This window comes from Prunus dulcis, chromosome 4 (genome assembly GCF_902201215.1).
Source record: "Prunus dulcis chromosome 4, ALMONDv2, whole genome shotgun sequence".
NCBI lineage: Eukaryota > Viridiplantae > Streptophyta > Magnoliopsida > Rosales > Rosaceae > Prunus > Prunus dulcis.
In genome coordinates this window covers 21,439,572-21,461,594 of record NC_047653.1, presented here as the reverse complement: position 1 = coordinate 21,461,594, position 22,023 = coordinate 21,439,572, and the positions used below count along the sequence as shown (strand labels likewise).

The window sequence follows — 22,023 nt, the reverse complement described above, 5'->3', positions numbered from 1 at the left end:
TCTCGGGGGCTTAGGGCCCCCTCCTGCCTGGGATAAACTCTTGCAGTGGAAGTGCTCTTATGAAGACAAATCTTTGGACATTAGTTCCTTCTCAGCCTGTGGTTTCATCGATTGTTACAAGGCACGACTCTTTGCTAAGGGGTCCCATAAACAAGAGGGGTTGGATTCAGTCATGTTGCTAAGCTTGTAACCATTCGTCTTATGTTGGCTTTCATAGTTTAATATGGTTGGTTTCTTAATTAACTTGACATGAGCAATGCCTTTTTACATGGCTATCTGAAAGAATCAGTTTATATACCACAACCTCCTGGTTTTGTTGATCCCTCATCTTCTTGTCATATTTGCAAACTTAATCGATCTATGTATGGGTTAAAACAGGCTCCAAGGTTATGAGGAGTTATTTCATGCCTTGCTTGGTTTCGACTTCCTCTCTTCTGCCTCTGGTCCCGACAGGGGATGAGGCAGGATGGGTAGACAATCTGCCTGGAGATTTTGCCTTTATTAGCTTTTGTGGCTGACAGGTTGTTTATTTTGCCTGAGGAGCTATTTCTGGACTCTTCCCTCCTATGGGCAGAACTGGTCCCTAGCAGTGCCTGCGTGTCATTCCTGTTCCGCAGGAAGGTGCAATATTGCCTTTGAATTCTCATTTTCTGAGTTCTGGTTAACTCCAGAGTCGGTCTACCGCTCTTTCCAACAGAATACCATCTGCCTTCTATGATAGTTGCCAAGGGCTTTACATTCCCGGGCATCTTGATTGATATTTCTTTCTTTAGCTGCTCTGCCATTCTCTTCTTGTGCTGAGCAAGCCTAAGATAGTCCCTTTGTCTGACTCTGTCTTTAAAAGGGACTGGAACTGGACTATGTTGGTATGATGTTCCAATTCTGTCAAATACGCTGGGTGTGGGCTGATTCTGCCTGTCCAGAATCACTTCTAACTCACTCTCATATTTGCACCTGCTGCACAATACTACCCCAGCGGAGATAGTTGCCTTTGGCCTTTGATTAGCCTCCCTCGTGACTCTTTTGCCTATGCTGGAGCTAGCTTCTGTCGCTGTTTTGCTTCTCTTCTGTTCTGGCCAATTTAAGTTGACCATGTTGACTTGTGGCTAGGGAAAGAGATCTGTTGTAACTGATGGAGGTTTCTCCGCCAATTTTAGCCTTCATGCTGTTATTCCTTCCTGTATGACATCTCTGAAAACAACACAACTATTGGTTGAATGATTCTAAGAGTTGTGCCACCTGCAATACTGTCTGCCCTTAAGTTCTTCTGGCTTGGGCAACCTGTGGGGTGTCTCTATTACCTTATGTAGTAGCATCTCATCAAACAAAGCGTAAACCTTGGTTAGATCAAAGGAATAGGCCTTGTTCTGTGCTAGTTTGTTGGAACAAACCTTCCTCTGAATGGTGGCGGCTTCTGATCCTTTGGTGGCTTTGTAAGTGCCTTGCAGCTGATGGGATGTTTCAACTTTACCATTTATGCCACTGTAATTTCTCTTTCCTCCGAGCCTTCTGTGTCTTCCTTTGATTCCACCTCAACCAGATGGATTGAAGAGGAAGGGGTTTTGTAGTATGTGCCCTTGGAAGAGTTTCTCTTATGTTGTTCTTCCTCAAGCAACTCCTCATACTTAGACGCTTTATCTGCTAGTTCTGCCAAATCTCCAAACAGCATCCCATTAACTCTTTTCCTCATAGAGATTTTAAAGGCGGCTTGAGCCATCTGGATGAAGTGCCTCTCTTCCATAGGGATTCAGCACTTCATTTTGAGCTTTATGAACCTGGTTATGAAGTCTTGAGCAGGTTCATCTTCACTCTGTTTAAGGGCAGCAAGATCACTAATGGTGACTTCTGGCTGGATCTTGAAATAGTAGTCATGGAAAACATTTCCATTTGCTCCCAGGTTTGAACAGAGTTAGCTGGTAGACTGGTGTACCAGGTGAAGGCTTGTCCAAAGAGAAAATTTCCAACAAGTCTTAGCTTTAATAGAGGGTTATTTTCTATGGCTATGCACTGGACAGAAAATCTGCCTATATGCTCCACTGATGAAGCATGGGGATCTTCTCCATTGAGCAAGGTGAAGTTTGGCACCTTGAAACCCTGGGATAGAGGTACTTGATCAATATAAGCTGGATATGGCTTTCTGTAAGTGGGCCTCTCTCCTCCTCTAGCTTCAGGCTCCATCATCTCCCTGATCATTCTCTGTAGTTCCCCCATGTCATTTAAAGCATTGATAGGATGTAGATTTCGTCCCTGTTTTGGTTGGATGTGTTGAATCCCGTGCTCCATTCTGTGTGGCCTGGGCAGAACTTCCTCCCTGTGTTCTTCCTCTTCTTCAAAATCTAGATGGTTTCTCCAATTTGCTCCTGGTCTGTTCCTGTCATTGTTGGCAAAAGGGTTAATCCCCCCTTTGCCTCTTCTGCCTCTTAGTGGTGGAGGGAATAGATTGGGATCCATCCTTTTGGGTCTGTAAGGCAACACAACTGGTGCCTCAGGCAGAAGTGCCAGGGGCTGATCACGTGGGGCCACGGGTTGTGGAATAGGTGAAGGTTGTGGCTAATTTTGAGGAACCTGAACTAGTGCAGGGCCTTCTGGCCTGATTGGACCCTCATGCTCTTGGTCAGGAAGGGCTCCTCCCCTCTGTCCAGCTTGGATCTCTCCATGCCCTTATACCCCAGCTATCTGTGCAACGAGATGATTCTCTTGGTATGGCCAAGCCAATCCTGGTGGAGGGCCATAAGGGAGGTCTAGCTGTTGGACTACAACACCTGGGTTTGGAATTCTGTCCATGGTAGCCTCTCGGTCCTTCTTGAATTGTTTGTTAACTTGCTATTGCATCATGGCTGTCATGTTGTTCAGAGTATCTTGGCTCCTTTGTGCTGTAGCCTCCTGTCGCAACACAGCTTCCTGTATCTTATTCAACCTCCTAGAGCCAGTCCTGGAACGTCTGCTTCCAGTGCTGTCATGAGCTGAGCGTCTAGCATCACTTCCTTCTGACTCCAATCCTTCTCGGAGAACTACCTGATTTCTTTCTATGGCGTGGGTTCTGGCTAGAGCTTCCAATATTCATATACTTGAGAAAATTTCTGTCGGAGTATGTATACTGAGAAGTCCCACTGGGTGTGCCAAATTGTTCACCCGTTTTGTTTTTACTCCTGTGATGGAATGGCAAAGTTCCCTATTGCCTAGAAAACCATTGACTGGTCAACAAGCCAACTTTCTTTGGTGTGCGAGCGTGCCACTGCTAGCAATAAAAAAATCCTAGCAGACTTCTTTGAAACAGATAACTTGCGCCCCAAGTTACTGATTTCTAAACAAGCGATTGTGAATTTGGGTGAGGAATATCTCCCAAGTAAGTTCTTTTCCTGCCTTAGACTAATGAGTACTTTATAATTTATTAAACTATAAAATTGGTAGTTCTGGCCAGAAAAGATGATAATAAAGTGGAATGTTTTAGGCAGAACTGCCTTTTACAAATTTAAGAAGGGAGAAATCAACTATAGAAAGACAAAAAGATGGCTGGAATCCCATTTCTACCTGGGTAGAAACTTTTTATCCAGGCTGGACTGAGTATGTCTATGCTGGACTGAGCTGTTACCAACTTCAACTGCTTACTTCAGCTGTAAATCAATACCAAAGTTCAATTTTGGCAGAGCTTTAATCTACTTCAGGCCTTGGGAGGTTCTGAGGGGGCAGAACTGCTGCTTCTTTAGTCTGAAAGGGCAGAAGTGGCTGCACTTGAGGACTTAATAAGCTGGAACCGCACTATTAAATTTGTTGAGGCTTTCATATTTTTGAAAACTCAAACTCTACTTGTCTTGGCTTTTGCTGAACCAAATTTGTAACTAGAGAAGTCTCGTTTTGAATGACTTATTTCTCTAAGTATGAACTTTAGAAGTTCTGATCTATAGCTAGCTTCTTTTGTGGCTCAAATGAGCATTTGGTTGCTCCAGTTTGTTTGAAGGTTCTCAGTGATCAAGTGATCATTTTGAGTTTTTTGCCTTTGGTTGATTTTTGATTGTTTGATTGATTGTTGAATTTTGTGTGTCTTGCCCTGTTCACCCCCTCTCATATTTATAGGATATGCTTTGGAGTAGGGTTTCTTTATTTTAATAATGGGCGGCAAAATTCTCAAAAGATTTTTCTTTTTAAATACAAAGAAGAGGGACCTTTTATCAATTCTGGCAGATAAGCTCTTAGTAGTCAGTTCTTATGGCCATCACTTCCCCACGCTTCTTGAAAGAAAACCTAATCCTTTTTTTCAATTTAACTGCCCCTTGTGAGAGCTCAAACTGTGATGGTTAGTTTGATCTTTCTAGATGAACAACTCCCTGCTTTCCTACTTATCTTTTTAGAAAATATAGCCTGCTTATCCCTTGGAAATGATGTCTGCCGGATTTTTCTGAATATAGAAAAGGATTTTGATCTTTTCTTTGTTTGTGACAGACTGGGGAAATCTTCCTGTAAGAGTGCCTTCACTAATTCCCTGTTAAATCTAGACTTTAGTTGAAATTGTTGACTTTTTCAAACTTAGGTAGTTACGTAGGCTTCCATGAGAATAGTTTTTTTTTTTCAGAAAAAATCTGCCAATTTGTTCCTAGGCTTTTTGAGAGAAATGGTAGATGTTGGAGACTGGGCCCAAATTCAATCTTCTTTCATTGATCTGCTTAATTGTAACTGCCATTTAAATTGGCGTTTTTTACAACTCTGCCATTTTTGAAAAAGTCGTGGTTTCTGACGTGGATTGGGCTTTCTGATTTGCGGGCCTTTTGTGAGAAGTGGGCTAGCATGCGATTTCCTTTGGCCCAAACACTTGGCTAGTCATAGGCATAATCATTGGTTCATAGGCTCTCAAATAAGCCTCTTTCTTATACATTGTATCACAAAAGTCCTCTGGATTCCCATGAAACCAACTTATTGCAGCACAAGCACGCAAACATGGTATTCCATTCAAATCCCAAGCATGGCATGAACAAGAGTGGGCATTCAAATCAATAGCAAAGTTGCGGCCACTATGGTGCATTACTTCAAACTTATTCTATCCAGTAGCCTTAAGAATGCACCACTGAGCTTTTCCTTTGTTTTTTCTCTAATATCTTTCTAATTCTTGGCCTAACTTGTCCATGCCATTTCTCACAGAAAACCCTTCTTCCAGCCATCAACAATATTATATACAACCGAATTTTTTCTAGCATAGTCAAAACAGGCTTGTCTCTGGCATTCATTATGCTACAGGTTGAATGCCTCACATAGGTTTTTCATAAGCATGTCACACTTGGAATCACTCTTGAAATATGCCCTACTCTAATGCCTAGGATCTTTCTCTGCAGGCCAATCATGTGCATGTTTAGACAACTCCAACATCTTTCTCATCTCTACATGAAACCATGGCACTGATGTGGCCCTAGCAATTGCTTCCATTTGATGTTTCAAAGCAAGACCTCTATGTTCCAAATAGAAGTTTCCATATAGATGTTTCAAACAATGTCTATGCTCTGCATGAGGGAATATAGCATCCACAGCATCTATTAACCTTTTTGTTTGTCAGTCATAAATACATAACCATGGCTATTTGTTATATTCAGATCACCACTCAATAATTCTAAAAACCACAGCCACGTTGAATTGCTCTCAATCTCTACATATGCATAGGCAAGTGGAAACATTCCGTTGTTTGCATCAACTCCCATTGCAGAAAGCACTTGCCTAGGGTGAGGCCCTTTGACATGACACCCATCCAAGCAAACCACAGGCCTACAACCATCTAAAAACCCCTTCTTGCAGGGCTGCAAGACAGATGTAAATTCTCTGAAACCTTGGCCTATCACCTTCCATTTCAGATTTAATGATAACTGTACTTCCCACATTTCTGGTTCTTAACTCATGACAATAATCCCACAATACTTCATATTGTTTACTGTAAGACCCCTCTACAATGTCAACTGCCATGGCTCTTGCTCTGTACACAGTTGCTCTAGATGGTCTGTAACCATAGTCTTGGTGAACTTGCTCTGCAAAAGAAGAAGCAGTCCAATTTGGATTGAGCCTTAACTGCCCTGAATATCTTTCAGCCAACCAGGCAGCAGTGGCATGTATATTTTTAGTCCCCTTACTACAAACATGTGTAGGATTAAAGGTTTTCACCTGCAGGTAAGTGCTACCACTAACACTTGAAGCATGGATAACAAAAGGACAGCCCTCTTCACATACTACTCTTATTTTGTTACGGTCATTATTCATAAATATCAACTCCCTTCCACAATTAATGGAGTATATCCTCACAGCTTTTCTAAACAACTCGGCAGTTGCAAACTTTAAACCTATTTTGAAACCTGGGTTTGCCATATCAATTTCAGGTCTGAAATCTTCACCTTTTGGCATCCTATTCTTCTTCCTTCTTACTTCACCTACTGCATCATCTTCACTTGAAGAGCTATTTGGGCAGGTAAGTGTAGGTGACTCTTCTCCATTGTCTGACTCATCATTTTCCTCTGCATTAGGATCATTGTCAATGCAACTATGATCCATATAACCTTCAAACCACTTATCATCCTTCTTCAATAAGTCAATCTCTTCATCACTCTGTGCATAGTCACTGTCTTCAAAGTTTGGATCACTGCTATCATCATCCTCTGAACAAAAATATTCTTGATCACTGCTATCATTCCCCACTTGGCTTGAAGTCAGGCTCACTATTTTCAAGTACAAAACTATCACCCTGCTATTGCTTTATTGCTTTTAGGCACCGTGCTCATACAAGCTAAAAGCATACTATCTGATATTATTTGAATGAGTCTACCAGTTCCAAACTCTTCACCATAAAATCTCACATCATACCCATCGTCATATTCCAAATCTTTAGCCATTCCAAATAGCTCTAACATGGACATATAGTCAACCTTACAATAATCAAACCAACTGACTTCACCACCCAAATAAGACCATTCACTGTCCTTTCTATTTTTAATTAGTTTACCTCCATTGAAAAACTTAAATGTGACAACCTCATCAGCATCTTTATATGTGTAAGAGGAAGATTCACTTAACAAATGGACAAAGGTAACAAAGACAAAACAAGGACCACATAAAGATAATACAAGGAACACACAAGGACCACATAAGGTGTATTGGGGCCATCACAGAGTAAAAAAGTACATGAAAAAATAAAAAAAACTCCAGCAACACACCAGACTAAGAACACGCAAGGACCACACAATGACCACACCAGGACCAGCATAGAGTCAAAAAGTATACCCCAAAAAAAAAAAAAAAACTAACAGCAGTTCAATGCACATGCCAAAATCAAGAAAATCGAGTGAGAATGGGTCCACTTACATATGGGTTGACAACCTCCAGATTCTCTAAGGACCACCATCTTCGCACTTTCTAGCCTTAAAGTCTAACGCTAAACAATGATTTCTTCTCCAACTTCTCCTAAAATCAAAGCCACCCTCAGATTTTCACAAACCCTAAGCCCTCTCTTCAATTTCCCCTTCTCACCCAATTTCCCCCTTTCTTATAACTGAGAAACCCTTATTCAAAGAGGTTAAAGGTTAAAACGAAGTGGGGCCCAACGCTCGTAATGGAACGGCTAAAAAACTGACGGAACGGATAACGTGAGACGGTTTTTAAAAGGTTTAGGGTTTAGGGTTTTTAAAAGGTTGGGGGGGTACTTTGAGACATTTGCAAACACAGGTGGTAATCTGAGACAAGTTTGAAAGTAAGCCTAATATATATATATATATATATGTTAAAATAGTCCTTGTGTTTTATCACGTTGGCCAATTTAATACCTGTGTTTTCAATTTGGCTAATTTGATCCTGTGTTTAGGACCGTTAGCCAATGTGATCCAATCCGTTAAATTTATGTTAAAACTGTTTAAATATTAATAAAAAATAAATATATTTGAATTCAATTTTAAAATAGATAATTAAATAAGATCTAAAATGTTGTTCTGGGCTCTTAGATTGGAACCCTTGTTACAAAAAAATAAAATAAAATAAAAATAAATATCTAAAACTAAAAGAAATTAAAATCAAGGGATGATAACACCATCCAGTCTAGCCGTCACCCCCACCACCCTTCTCTTAGCTTCTCTCTTTCTCCTAGCTACTTTCCGCAGCCAGACCCAAAGGCCTCAAGCCTAACTCCCCTAGCCACACCCACCTCCTGAACACGAATCCTCCCCACCCCTGAGCTCTCTCTCTCTCTCTCTCTCTCTCTCTCTCTCAAACAACCCCTACCACCCGACCATGTCCCAACGAGATCTTTCCCAACGCCACCATTCCCTGGCCATTTGTGTAATAACCCAAACCAAAATATCTAAAAAGAAATAAAATATCTAAAAAGTAGGATTAATATCTTCTAGCAAAAAGACAATTTTGCCCTCGCATTATTTAATAGGGAAAAAGTTGACTTTTTGATCGGAAAAGAATTTGGCAATTCCGCTTGCGCCATTGCGTAGTGCACGGCGAAACGAGTCCGTAGACACGTAGTAGACCCGAATCGGAGCTGTAACGAAGAAGATATGGTCTAAATACCGCGAAGGGCAAAACGATAATTTGGGAAAAAGTCAGATTTTTTATCCCTTCTCTCTCTCTCTCTCTCCCGTCAGTTTTTCCCTCTCCTCTCCTCTCTCTCTCTCTCTCTCTCTCATCGCACCCAGCCGTGCGACTCCTCATCTTCTCGGCGACGGCCTGGCCACCACAGGCCGACCTGATCTCGGTCGTGGGTACCTTCGGCTCCGCCTCCCTCTCGCCATCACGACCTGACCGTCCTCCACCCTTGGGCCGCCCGGAGTTGGTCGGAAAGTCCTGATTTCCGACGGATGTTCACCCGATTTACACCCGATCTTCCAGCTCGTTTTTCTCCTTCGTTTCTCCACCAAATCAATCGAGTAAGGTATGGTTTCTCAGCTATTTTTCGTGTTCTAGCTGATGGATGTATGGGTTTCGATCGATTTTAGCTCTAAAACGATCAATTTTCGACTTGAAATCTGGCCGAAACTTCGGCCGCCGAGATCTACTGCTTCTGGTCACTTTTTGGGGTATGTCCAAGAACAAAAGTGACTCCAAATGGGGTGTTTTACCTAGGATAGGAGTTTGGAGTCTTGGTTCCGAGATTTTTCGGTCACCCGAAATCGCTTAGGACACCCAAATCTGCCCACGAGTGCTGGGGTGCGTGGGAGAATGTGGTGAAGTAATTCTGGGCAGTTTTGAGATCCTCGTGTTGTCACGAGAGCGTAGGATTTCGCGGATCCCGATTCGGAGTCCGTTTGAGCTCCGAACGAATTTTCCATATCGCGCGATCCTTGGGTGCAGTGTCGTTAAATCGTCGAATCGTCCTGAATTTTGGATATGTCATACTACATGATTCCAAGATCATGTAGGATTCAACGGATTGCCAATCGGAATCCCGGATACTCCGAAATCGCAAACCCTGGGGCTAGAGTTTGGATTTTAAGCGATAACGCGATTTTGGCCAATCCGACCGTCTGTTTCGGACCAAATTCCCGGGACATGGTTCCTCCTCTGTCGGGAACCTTCAGAAAAGCCCAGATTGGCCATCGGAGACCGTGGACCCACGGGGTCTCGGATTGGCCGGTCTGGTGGTTTATCGCTTAGTCAAGCGTCAAGCCTTCCAAAACTGATCTAAGAGTCTAAAAGGCTAATGTGGGCATAGGAGTAACTTAAAAACTGAGCGCACGTATTTCTAGGAGCCGGGGGCAGGTGTTTAATTTAAATTCTTTTTATTCAAAAGTTTATTGATTTATTATTCATGGATAATCAGGTACCAGAGGTCCAGTCGACCCGCAGGAGGGACCTTCGAAGGGTCCAATTAGATCGGACCAACTGTGAGTGGACTTTCTTTCATAAACGATTTTATATGTATGATTTATATAAATGATTTATATAAATGAGATTACTTAAATGATTTTATAATGATTTTATACAAATAAGCTTTTATAAATCAGTTTATATGGGTTAATTTCATTATTTGATATTGAAGAAGTTTTATGAACTATTTATTTTGAACGTGATTTGTGCGTACAATGCTTTGATTTACGTGTTGTTTAGTTACTGAAGCTCCAGTAATATAAAAAGCAGAGTTTGAGAACTCTATCAGAGGAGATACCAATTAAATTTCAATTTCACAAAAAAGGCAGTGTGTTATTAGATTTTTCTAAAAATAGTTTATTTTAGAACCACCATGTACCCACCCTTTATTTGGTGATTACCCAGAGTTGGACCGATGTCTACGGACATCCAGTCCGATTTCAGTTTACGTCAGTGCACTTGACTTTGCCTCACGAGTTACGGGGACGCTCGGACCTTGAGTGCCAGGATTTGCGGCTCGGCAGACTTGGTGTCCCGAGACCTGCCAGGATTTACAGCTCGGCTGACTCTGAGTCCTCGAGACCTGCCAGGATTGCGGATCAGGCTGACTGCGGTCCCCTGCATCCTATCAGAGCGGCTCGAATCGACTTGGTGTCATCGAGACCTGCCGACGGATCAGGCTGATCATAGTCTCCTAATTTCGCCAGTTTGCGGCTCGGGTAGCCTGCGTGACGCCCGAGACCTGCCAGGGGAATTGACGGATATGACAGGGGTACATTTTGGTGGTAGTTTTGGATTTGGAGCATTTTTATGCAGCTATTGCGTTCAGTTATTTTATATCAGATTTCTCGATATCTGTGCATATTTTATATCTTTACATATTTGTTTAGTTATACGAACATACTCATCAGTAAGTTTTACATGCTTATTTGAATACCATGTATTGAAATATAGACAAACCCTCGATTTATATATAATTTTACATGGGGGTTATTATGGTTATAAATTGTTTTCAAGAACATTATTTTTGTCCACTCACATTTTCAACCTGTTTTTCGCCCCCAGGCCGTAGAAGTGTGCAGGATCCACCACCGGGCCATTCATAGCTTCCGCGTCACCAAGAAAGGTAGAGTTTTGCAGAAAAAATTCTTGAAACCTTGTGAACTTTTAGAAAATTGCTCTGATATCCAATATTAGTGGGAAACTTGAACTGGTGATTGAATGTATTCTGGCTATTGGGTGAATTAATTTGCTTATTCAACAGGTGGAAAAATTTTGGGTTGGCCAAAATACAGGGGAGACTCTGCCGGATTTTTGGCAGAAGTCTAAGGGAAAGTATAAAAAGAAATTGAAACAAGAAGGGTAAAAAGGTCTTTTGTGCCCGACATTCGCCAGGTGTCGGACACGCACAGAACTTGGCTCGAATTCCAAAGCGAAAATTGGGTCGGGTCCTGTCAATTTGTCCCATCCCCAGCCGCGCCACCCAGATCCTCTAGCCCACTCTAGTCATCGCCCCACTCCCCCTCCCCCAATTGCTGAGCAGCCTCTCCCCTCCCTGATTATGCCCATCTTGTTTTTTTTTCTTCCTAATGTTATGTTTTGGTTTTAATGATGTTTCAATATATTTTTAAATTAATTCAATTTTTAAAATCAATTTCAAATAAGTTTATAGGTTTTCAACAAAAAAAGAAAAAAGAAATAAAAGATCATTTATGTTTATTTAACGGCAATTAATTTAACAGAATGAACCACATTGGCTAACGGTATTAAACACAGGGATCAAATTGGCCAAATTAAAAACAAAGGAATTAAATTAGCCAACGTGATAAAACACAAGGGCTATTTTAGCATTTAAGCTATATATATATATATATATATATATATATTGCATTGAGGGATCCCTCAAATAAGTTTATTTGAAGGACATCCTTTGTAGGCCCCACTCCGGATGGTATTTCACTAATCCAAACCATCTATTTTGTAGATACTCATTCAAAGATCATCTCTATAAAAAATCACTTGAATCCGATATCATTTGACCACTCAATTAAGTCATTGAAATTTTAGCATTTTCTTGAAGTATCGTGTTCATTGATTTTGTAAGACACAATTGGATGTCGAAACGGTTTCCGATTTGTCTAATTTTTTGTAAGGATGATCTATGAATGAAGACCTAAAAAATAGATGGTTTGGATCATTAGGAAAAAAAATTGTAGGGTACTCTAAAGGGCGTCCCTCAAATAATTTATTTGAGAGATCCCTCAATAGAAGGGGACTGTATATATATATATATATATATATATGTATTTTATACATTAGTGAGCATGAGACTAGTTAATTCTCGTTTTCCACATAGGTTTAGTAGTCCCCTCCTAAGGGAGAGAAATTCTCATGTAACGAGGATATCACTTTTTTTTATCCTTGACCAATAACGCAGTGATATATAGGATAATTTTTTTCACGTGTCATTGTGTTATTAGTCGAAGATAGCAAAACAGTGTTATTCTCGTTATAGGTAAATTTTTTTCCTCCTAAGAAAATATTTTTGGTGGACCTGATATAACCAATCCCATCTAAAATTAGAATTAAATAAAACAAATATAGTACTAAATGTAGTCCAAACCAGTTCAAATCAAACTTGTATAACAAACGACCCCAAATAGTAACCAATGGATACATATACGGAACAAAATCATTATCTTGTCGGGGGTCTAAAAAGGGCGGACATTACGTGAATCACATGATTTTTGGAGGACAGGTGTCATTAATACACGTGGAAGAAAACGAGAAGATAAAATTTGGGATGGGTAGATGATTCAGACTTGACATGGCATAGGCATGGGTGTAACAAAATAATACAAGGATTTTAGTGTCGTGCCAAAACGAAAGGCGTCTTGTGATTTGGCACTACAACTGACAGGCCACTCTCTCTCTCTCTCCTATCTCTCTGTATCTCTCTGAGAAACGAGAACCCAGAAGCGAACATAGACATTTGTACCATTTTGGTTGGTCTTGTTGAAATGCATCAATGGATGAGGAAATCAGGGACCATTGTCAACCATTTCAAATCTCTGCTTTTGGTTACCAACAATCTCAGCTCTTGGAGGAGTTACTCGTTTGTTAAAAGATCTCAATTTGCTGCTTCATTTGCTCACAATCTCCCAGTCGCTGATAGAGATTTCATCAATTCATCAACCCATTTCTGCCCCCGTCGCTTTGAATCCGTGAAATCAGAAAAGATGGCGAATAATGTTGATGACAATCAGGTATTGTTAAAACCCCAAAGCTCAACTCAATTTCAGCTTCCTATATAACTTTGGAGCCTGCAAATGTGTCTTGAATTTTATTTTCTTTAAATTTTTGTAAGTGCTCAATAATTGGTTGGTTAATCATAGAATAGAACCGTAGTTTTGCATAATCCACACACATTACTCTTTCGGTTTGAGTAGGCTTCTACTGTTTGTGGTTATGAACACTGAAGCGTTCTCCTTGTGCTAAAATGCGGCACTGATTTACTGGTATTAGTTTTTTTTTTTTTCGATTTTTATTGAATAATTTGACCCCTTTTCCAATTTTCTGCAAATTTGGTTTCTACAGTTTTTCAGTATGTGTGCATAAGATGCAGCTTTCGCATCGCACCTCTGGTTTTTCTTACCGAAGCCAAGTTTTCTGTAAAACATAAGCAATTTCATTGAATAAGTTCCAGCAAATTCAGCAAATTCAAAATTAAGGACTTTTTGAACCAAATTATATTTTCCTCTCATCTATTTTGTTCCCTTGGCATTTGATTGCCATCACTTTGTGAACATTGTAACCTCAACTTTAATGAGTGCTGCAGAGAAATATAAGCAAGCACCTAAGTTTAATACGAACTAGGTAAAACTAAATATGCACCTTGCAATTTTTTCTCGTTTCTCTGACAAAAGGGTATCACAGCATATGGAAAGAATACTCCAAAAGGTCACTTGATCTGTTGTATACAACCATGAAATAGTTTGCTATTGTACCTCCCTGGTGATGACTTTTGGTCTTGTTACTTCTCAGAGATTTACTACTGCACTGTAGGACCTGTTGAAGTGCTATAGGTATCTTGAATGAATTAGAAGATGAGACATTCTTCCGTAGTTTCTTGAATTGCTTCAGAGAGGACCCTTGAGCTTTCACAGCACACATATATTCGCTAAAGATCTCTTTTTATGACAGGCTTTAGAGCTTCCAGAAGGAAAGGTGAAATTCACTCCTAAATTGAGGTTCATATCTGAGACGGCCGATGAGCGGGAATGCTGCTATCGGGTCCTTGATGAAAATGGAAACCAAATTTCATCCAGCAACTATGTAGAGGTATTGTACTCCCCCTCTGCCTTGCTTCCAATAAGGAGCTTTTGTGTTCTTCTTGATAAACATAAATAAAACCCGTAGGAGCCTTATGACTTATGGGTTACCAATTTAAATAGGTCAGTAGAGAAGTCGCTATAAAAATGTACATCGACATGGTTACTCTCCAGACAATGGACACCATTTTCTATGAAGCACAAAGGCAAGGAAGGATTTCCTTCTATGTGACCGCAGCTGGAGAAGAGGCCATCAATATTGCATCTGCTGCCGCACTCAAAATTGACGACATTGTCTTTCCTCAGGTTTCCACCGCATATACGCATATAAGAACTTTCTTTACTATGTACCACACCTGCAATCCTGCTCATTAAGATTTTAATTCTTTTTGGCTTATCAGATGATTCAGTAGCTTTTCATGTGAGGGGTTGAGAATAATATGAGAGTTTTCTTTGGCATGCATGCAGTACAGGGAGGCCGGAGTGTTATTATGGCGTGGTTTCACTATACAAGAATTTGCAAACCAGTGTTTCAGTAACAAAGCTGATTATGGGAAAGGCCGGCAGATGCCAATCCATTACGGGTCTAACAAGCACAATTATGTCACTGTAGCCTCAACTGTGGCGTAAGATATAAATTTTTTTATCCAGGATTATTTTTTTGGGGCTGAACGTTGTCAATTGTTTCACTAACTCATAAAGATCACACACCACAAATAATTTATTTGGCTTTCCAGTACACAACTACCGCAAGCTGTTGGTGCTGCGTATTCCTTAAAGATGGAAAAACAAGATGCATGTGCAATTGCGTATGTTGGTGATGGTGGCACTAGCGAGGTAAAATACTACTGAACTTTAACCTAAAAACTGCCACCACCTCTTTCCCTTTTTAATATTCCTGAGGTGAAAATATTTGAACGAGTGGAACATGGTTAATTTTTATTTTTTTTTAATAGAAACATTATATTCAAAATAGGGTAACAAAACACAGCAGATGTGGGTAAGGGATCCACATGAGAATGCACAAAACAAGAGAAACTGCTGCCTTGGGAACAAAACACCTAAGGAACAGCTAAAGGCAAAAACAAGAAAATGTAGCACAAGCAAACATCAAATCACGGCCCCTAATAAGTCTCGCATAATAGACGAAACAGCCACATTTCTAAACACTGGAGTGATGGACACCCACAAGGCCGGCCAGAACTTCACTCTGTCCCACAACTCGCTCGCCTCTACACCTTTATAATCATCAAATATTCTCCTGTTGTGCTCCATCCATAAATTCCAGATCATAGCCTGCAACAAGCAACCCCATAGGACTTTAGCTTTCTTCTCTCTACCCAGAGCATCTATCTTGCACGATAGCAACTTGAAACAACCTTTAGGTGTAACCCAAACAGCGATAACTTCCCCCAGCAACAACCACCACACCTTAAGAGCATAAGGGCAGTGGATGAACAGATGGTCCACAGTTTCACCATCAAACTTACAGAGAGCACACCAATGGGGAGATAAACGCATAAAGGGACGGTGCCTCTGCAGTAAGTCACATGTGTTGACTCTCCCACGAGCAACCTGCCATAAAAGAATTTTAACCTTTCGTGGTGTCTTGCTCTTCCATATTTGAGAGTACGGAGAGAAATCCTCCTTGGACTCGTCCTTCGGAGTGAAGGAGCAAAACGAATGGCAAGAGAACAAACCCGAGTGATCAAGCTTCCACCTTCTTTTATCAAGTCTAGAGGGAACCAATCTAACACCATCCAGGATATCCAGTAATCTAATCACCTCATCAATCTCCCCCACAATAAGATTCTTTCTCAAGTCGAGATTCCAATTATGAGGGTACAATCCATTTCTCACAAAGGAGGAAATGCTGGACTGTTTCTTCCTAGAGAGAGAGAAAAGTGTAGGGAAAACCTCTTTGAGCACACCTCCCCTGCACCAATCATCTTCCCAATATCTCACACTATCCCCGCCGCCCACTACAAAAACACACCCTTGAAGGAAAAGGGTATACCCTCTGGAGATGTCCTACCATGGTTTACGGCATGAGCCAGGGGACACAAAGTTTGCGTCCCATCCGTTAGAACTCATCCCATAAATACTCTTAATTACCCTATGCCAAAGAGAATTCGGTTCATTTGGGAAACGCCATAGCCACTTGGCACATAAGGCCGCATTCCTGGCTTTCAAAGGAGTCACCCCCAAGCCACCATTAGTTTTTGAACTACCCACCACCTCCCAGTTCACCAAATGTCTTATTTTCCCATCATCCATACCTTCCCACAAGAAGTCTCTCATTAACTTCTCCACAGTTTGCACCACCCAGGCCGGCATCTTATAGATAGGGATACTACTTAAAACTACCTGAATCAGAGTAAGCCGACCCCTTTAGGATAAACACGCCTTTTTCCATTTCTGCAACCTTTTTTTCCACATTTTGCACCACCGGATTCCAAAAACTAGCTCTAGGATTCCCGGAAGACCCAAACACGACATCGGCCAAACCCCAACTTCTCAACCCCAATCTTCAGCCAACCTGGACAGCTCCCTGTCGTTATAGTTGACACCAACTAATGAACATTTCGGTTTATTGATCTTCATCCCTGATGCAAAACAGAATAAGTCCAGCATCTCAAGTAAATTATGCCAGTATTCCAGCTTGTCCCCAATAAGAAATATAGTGTCGTCTGCGAATTGGAGGTGAGACACCTCCACCCTCTCATGGCCAACTACGAGACCGTGGAACACATCCAGTTCTTGAGATTTCTCTATGAGCCTACTTAGAGCGTCAATCACCAAGGTGAAAAGGAAAGGGAAACAGGATCCCCCTGCCTCAAACCTCTAGAAGCTTTGAACAGTGGAACATGGTTATTAACTCCTCCTATGTTTCTGTTATTTGAAATGTCATAGTATTTGAATATATGTATCGTATTGATACCAAACTAAACATCATTTCAATATAGTTGTAAATCCACTTTAGTAACGACTTAGTGTATTTTGCAATAACCCCAGTCGGACTCTAGTTAGAGGGGAGATGAATTCTTTTGGAGAGATGATAAAACAAAATGGAATGTTTGCAATTCACAGTGACGGGCATCACTTTAATTTATAGGTCATTGGTTTTGGTTATTTTGTTTCTAATATACCAAATAATGTTAGGGCGATTTCCATGCTGCATTGAATTTTGCGGCTGTTACAGACGCTCCGGTTATATTTTTCTGTCGGAACAATGGATGGGCTATCAGTACACCTACTTCAGACCAGTTTCGGAGTATTCTTCCTCTCTGCTTGCTCATGCTTGTAGTTTTTGATATTTGTATCACAACAAGTCTCTTGGTGACTAGAAGCAAGTAATGTTTTTATCCTTATTTTTGGGTGGGGGGTTTTGGGGTTTCTTCTATTTTCAGGTGATGGTGTTGTTGTCAAAGGTCGGGCTTATGGAGTTCGAAGCATCCGAGTAGATGGTAATGATGCACTTGCCGTGTATAGTGCAGTTCATGCAGCACGTGACATGGCTATCAGAGAACAGAGACCAATCTTAATTGAGGTATGAAAAAAAAAAAAAGGATTCTTGTTTGATTTCTGGTCTCGTGAGGCATATTGTTGAAACGTAGATTCTTCAACTTCTGATGTTTGGTTTTGATTTTTTTCCATTGGCAGGCATTAACATATCGAGTGGGACACCATTCCACCTCAGATGATTCGACCAAGTATCGTCCAGTCAAAGAGATTGAATGGTGGAAAATGGAACAAGACCCTGTAACCCGATTTAGAAATTGGATGGAAAACAACAGTTGGTGGAGTGATAAGGCAGAATCAGAGGCTAGAAACAGTGCGAGAAAGCAGGTAAATCCTACTATTATGTCTGGAACAACTTGAAAAACAACAAACAATTAGAAATCAGAAACTCTTCTTCCTTTCCTTAGTTCATCATTCTCTCCAGCTCAAAAACTATTAGTGATGCCACAGTTGAGGCAGTGCCTCAAAGCAGGAGGAATGACGAGCTTTATGCTAAAAGTTATGAGAGATTTTTTCCAATATTAAAATAAAGATTTTTTTTGTTAAATATAATAAGCCAGGAATTAGATGAACTCATTGAAATAACAAAATAGAATCCAGCACTCAGAGAATATTGACTTTTACACGGAGCTTGAGTTCGTTTTAAACAATTTTTGTGAGGTTCTTCAAAAGTGAGAACGTTCCTTTTTGTATGAGAAAGTTGTTTCCCTGGGTACATTCCGGCTTCCCATTTTCTATTTTCTAACCTTTTTGCAAACTTACCTTCATCAAAATTTCCAATTTTAGGAGCACAGAAGGTAATTATGCAATTTCAAATTCTTTTTTGAAAGCTTTTTCCTCTAAAGGTGGCACAGTCATGCCAAAATGATAAGTTGCCTAGCTCATTTATCTTTAATAGTGTAGCCATGAAGAATTATATTCATCGGAAGATAGACTTATATAAATAATGAGAAATTTATATTGTTTTCCAGTAACTTTTTAAATGTAGTTTCAAGAATTTGTTAAAAAAACCTAAACAAAACAAATTTAGGGTACGGCACCTAAATTAACCATTAGAAATTAGATGAAAGTTCATGCATGCTCCATGTGGTTAGTCCTACTTACACAGAATTCCTGTAAAAATAGAAAATTTTCATTCATTTGGAAGAAACTAAAACAGAAAGTATTTAAATCTTCTAATCCTTCAAAACTTGTTAAATTTGAACAGATTAGAGAATTGTTTATTTCGATTTAAGATCATTCCTTTGTGTTGCAGATATTACATGCAATCCAAGAAGCAGAGAAAGTTGACAAACCTCCAGTTGCTGACATTTTCACAGATGTATATGATTCTCCCCCTTCCCATCTCTGTGAGCAGGAGAAATTGCTAAGAGAGGCGATTAAAAGACACCCCCAGGATTACCCATCTGATGTTCCTCTCTGAATTTATCTCATTATACATATATGTGCATACATCATACATGCATAAATTATTTAATTAAAAAAATATTGACTTTGACTTTGGCTGTTTTCCATTGATTTTAAGTCTTGAATATGGATATGATTGCTGAAATATACAGAAAGGGAAGAATATGTATAAAGATTACGTACGTGTAATTTGATAGAAAACTGAAAATATCTAATGAAAACTACGATTTAATAGAAATACAAAATATTTATATTTACTGTTATGTATTATTTTTTGTTAAATTTTGGACAGATAATTGGACTGGGTTGGGGCCTTCGGAAAAGATCATGGTGAATTTTTTTTGGGTCAAACTTTCATTGTAGGTCAAAGGTTTTTTGTTTTGTTTGGAGAGTGGGTTGGGGTGGGGATCTAGTCTTAAATTCTTTTGAGATGCAGATGTTAAATTCTTGGCTATATATATTTTTGCTGCAGATGTTAAATTCTTTTGAAGTTGAACGTCGAGTCATAGGCTCTCTCGACCTTAGATTTTGGCATTGTAGTAGAAATTCTTGGTTCTTGATGTATTAGTCTAGAGATCGAGTTTAGCATCAAGATTGAAGCTCTTGGGTAAATGCAGTAGCCTCACGAACAATTCAAGGACATAATTTTCACATCATAATGCAAGTCTTTTCGTAATCCTCCAGCAGAACAACTTTCCAATAGAGGCCAATCATTAAAACTCGGAAATGTTTATGCAAAATCTTCAAATCCGGTCGCTTTGTAATCTCTATTTATACCAATGGTGGTCGATTCAGACTAGAGTCTTAAATATCGATATTTTTTGAATGGACGATATTATATCATATATCCATTTAAATAGTCCCGATCTCTTGGACCACAGGAGTCTAAGAGATTGTGGTCACCCACCGTTGGATATTAATCCAATGATTCAAAAAAAAAGTGTAAGAGTGAGTGAACCGTTGAATTTACATCCAACAATGAGAGACCACAAATCTCTCGGACCCTGTAGTCCAAGAGATCAGGACTATCCATTTAAATATCGTCAATATATCGATATTTTCGTCGATAATTTCGCGATAATTTCCTACTCGTTCATGCTTTATTTGGGTATTATATTGCGATATTATCGATAATATTGCGATATGAAATTGAAAAATAAATGAAAATTGTTGAGAAATGGCGGCTTTGCGCACAAGGGACTCAAAACCCTCTCTCTCTAATCCCTACTGAGCCTTATCCAACATGTTGCGGACAAGTTTGTTAATAAAGCTACGACATGTAATATTTATATGGTCTTTAAAATTTCTACAAGCTAATATTATATAGGATAAATTTCCATTAAAAAAAAAATTCCTAATGATAAATTTAGGAGTGCTGCTAAACGAACTCTAAAATTAACTGAGTACACTCTATGATCTAAGTACACCTTAATATTTTAATTAAAATGTAAAATTAACTAAGTACACCCTATAAAACTACCAAAAATACCCCTAGTACACCCTAATATTTGTAGCATTATTTTATAGTTGATTTTCAGCTTGATTTTTTTAATAGTGTTTATAAATCTTTGAATTTTCATATGGATTTGTGCTTCTACTAAAACTGTTGACACTTTTTTTGCAATTCCAAGTTCTTGCAATCACCACCTCTTTCGTTAAAAACACAATAAGACAAGCAATCTCTTGATTAGGGTTGAATATGGTTAGTAGGGTGTACTTAGTAAAATTATATTTGTTTCACAATTCCATATATCCTTTTTGGTCATTTTATATTAGGGTAAATCAGTAATTCAATATATATTTTTATAGTAGGGTGTTCTCAGTTAATTTTAGGGTTCGTTTAGCGGCAGCATATGTTTAATGTTATTTATTATTTTATTATGGAGTTGTATTTTTTTGTTTTTGGTTATATATTATGGAGTTGTATTATTATGACTATTGAGTTTTAATATTGTTCATTATATGTGATACTAAGTTTTAACAAATTCTTTTTATGTGGTACTAAGTTACTCATATATTTTATTTTTATTTTTTTTCCAAGCTCATATATCTTATCATATGTAATATATTGTAGTAAATTATTATAACTAAAAAATTATGGTGTGTTTAATTTTCTTTCACTAATTACTACATATTTTCTAAAGACACAGTATTTGTCAGGTCGCTACATAATCAACTTAAATCACTCAAACCCACCATGCCATGCATTTTATTCTAATTTTTTGTGATAAAATAATAGACAATTGACTAAATAAATATCCTCTAAAGTTACAATAAAAATTTCCAAGTTTTTCTCACAATTTCTGTGATTTTTATTCAATTTTTATCGATATCGATATTTGCTCAATATTTCCATTGATATATCCGTGTTTTTGGACCATCGATATTTCCGAAACTCTCGATATTTTAGACCTTGATTCAGACCACCTAGCTAAAAACTGGGAAGAGAATCTGAATTCTCAACGAGGAAGGAGAAACCAGTCCAGGATCTCATCATCAGAATGAGGTTGCACCAAGGCGACGAAGCCTTACTATTGTTCTTAAACTGTTGTAGAATCTCTTGAAGAGTTACCTCAACTTCCTATTGATGTGAGTTAACCTAACAAATCAAGGAGATTTATTTCCTAAGTTAATTAGGTGATTTTTATTTTTTTATTTTATAATATATATATATAGTTGACAATCCTTGTATAATTATGAGATATTCTCCTATTTTAATTCATGTATTTATTTTCCTTGTAAAGCACACTTGTAAACTCCTATATATTCTTCCTTATGGAGAAGAATAAAATCATCCAAAAATATTCAAACCAGATTTATATTTTAGCATGGTACAGAGCGGCCGATCCTAGGTCATCTCTAAAACCTCATATCCTCAAATTCAAACACAAACACTAAATCAAATTCCTCAACTCTCATATCCAATTTTGAA

General features: G+C 39.2%; 1 protein-coding gene across 2 annotated transcripts; it reads left to right on the top strand.

Moving 5' to 3' along the window:
- Positions 1-12,641: 12,641 nt before the first annotated feature.
- LOC117624094 (2-oxoisovalerate dehydrogenase subunit alpha 2, mitochondrial) lies at positions 12,642-19,344 on the top strand. Of its 2 annotated transcripts, XM_034355226.1 has the most exons (9): positions 12,642-13,097; positions 14,035-14,172; positions 14,286-14,468; positions 14,631-14,788; positions 14,900-14,999; positions 17,325-17,436; positions 17,573-17,712; positions 17,826-18,011; positions 18,940-19,344. In XM_034355226.1, the coding sequence occupies exons 1-9, from the start codon at positions 12,852-12,854 to the stop codon at positions 19,105-19,107; spliced, it is 1,431 nt and encodes a 476-aa protein (XP_034211117.1). In that variant the 5' UTR covers positions 12,642-12,851; the 3' UTR covers positions 19,108-19,344. The 2 variants fall into 2 exon arrangements, with proteins under 2 accessions (XP_034211117.1, XP_034211116.1); XM_034355225.1 differs by lacking the exon at positions 14,286-14,468 and having other exon boundaries at positions 12,705-13,097; positions 18,940-19,236.
- Positions 19,345-22,023: the final 2,679 nt, after the last annotated feature.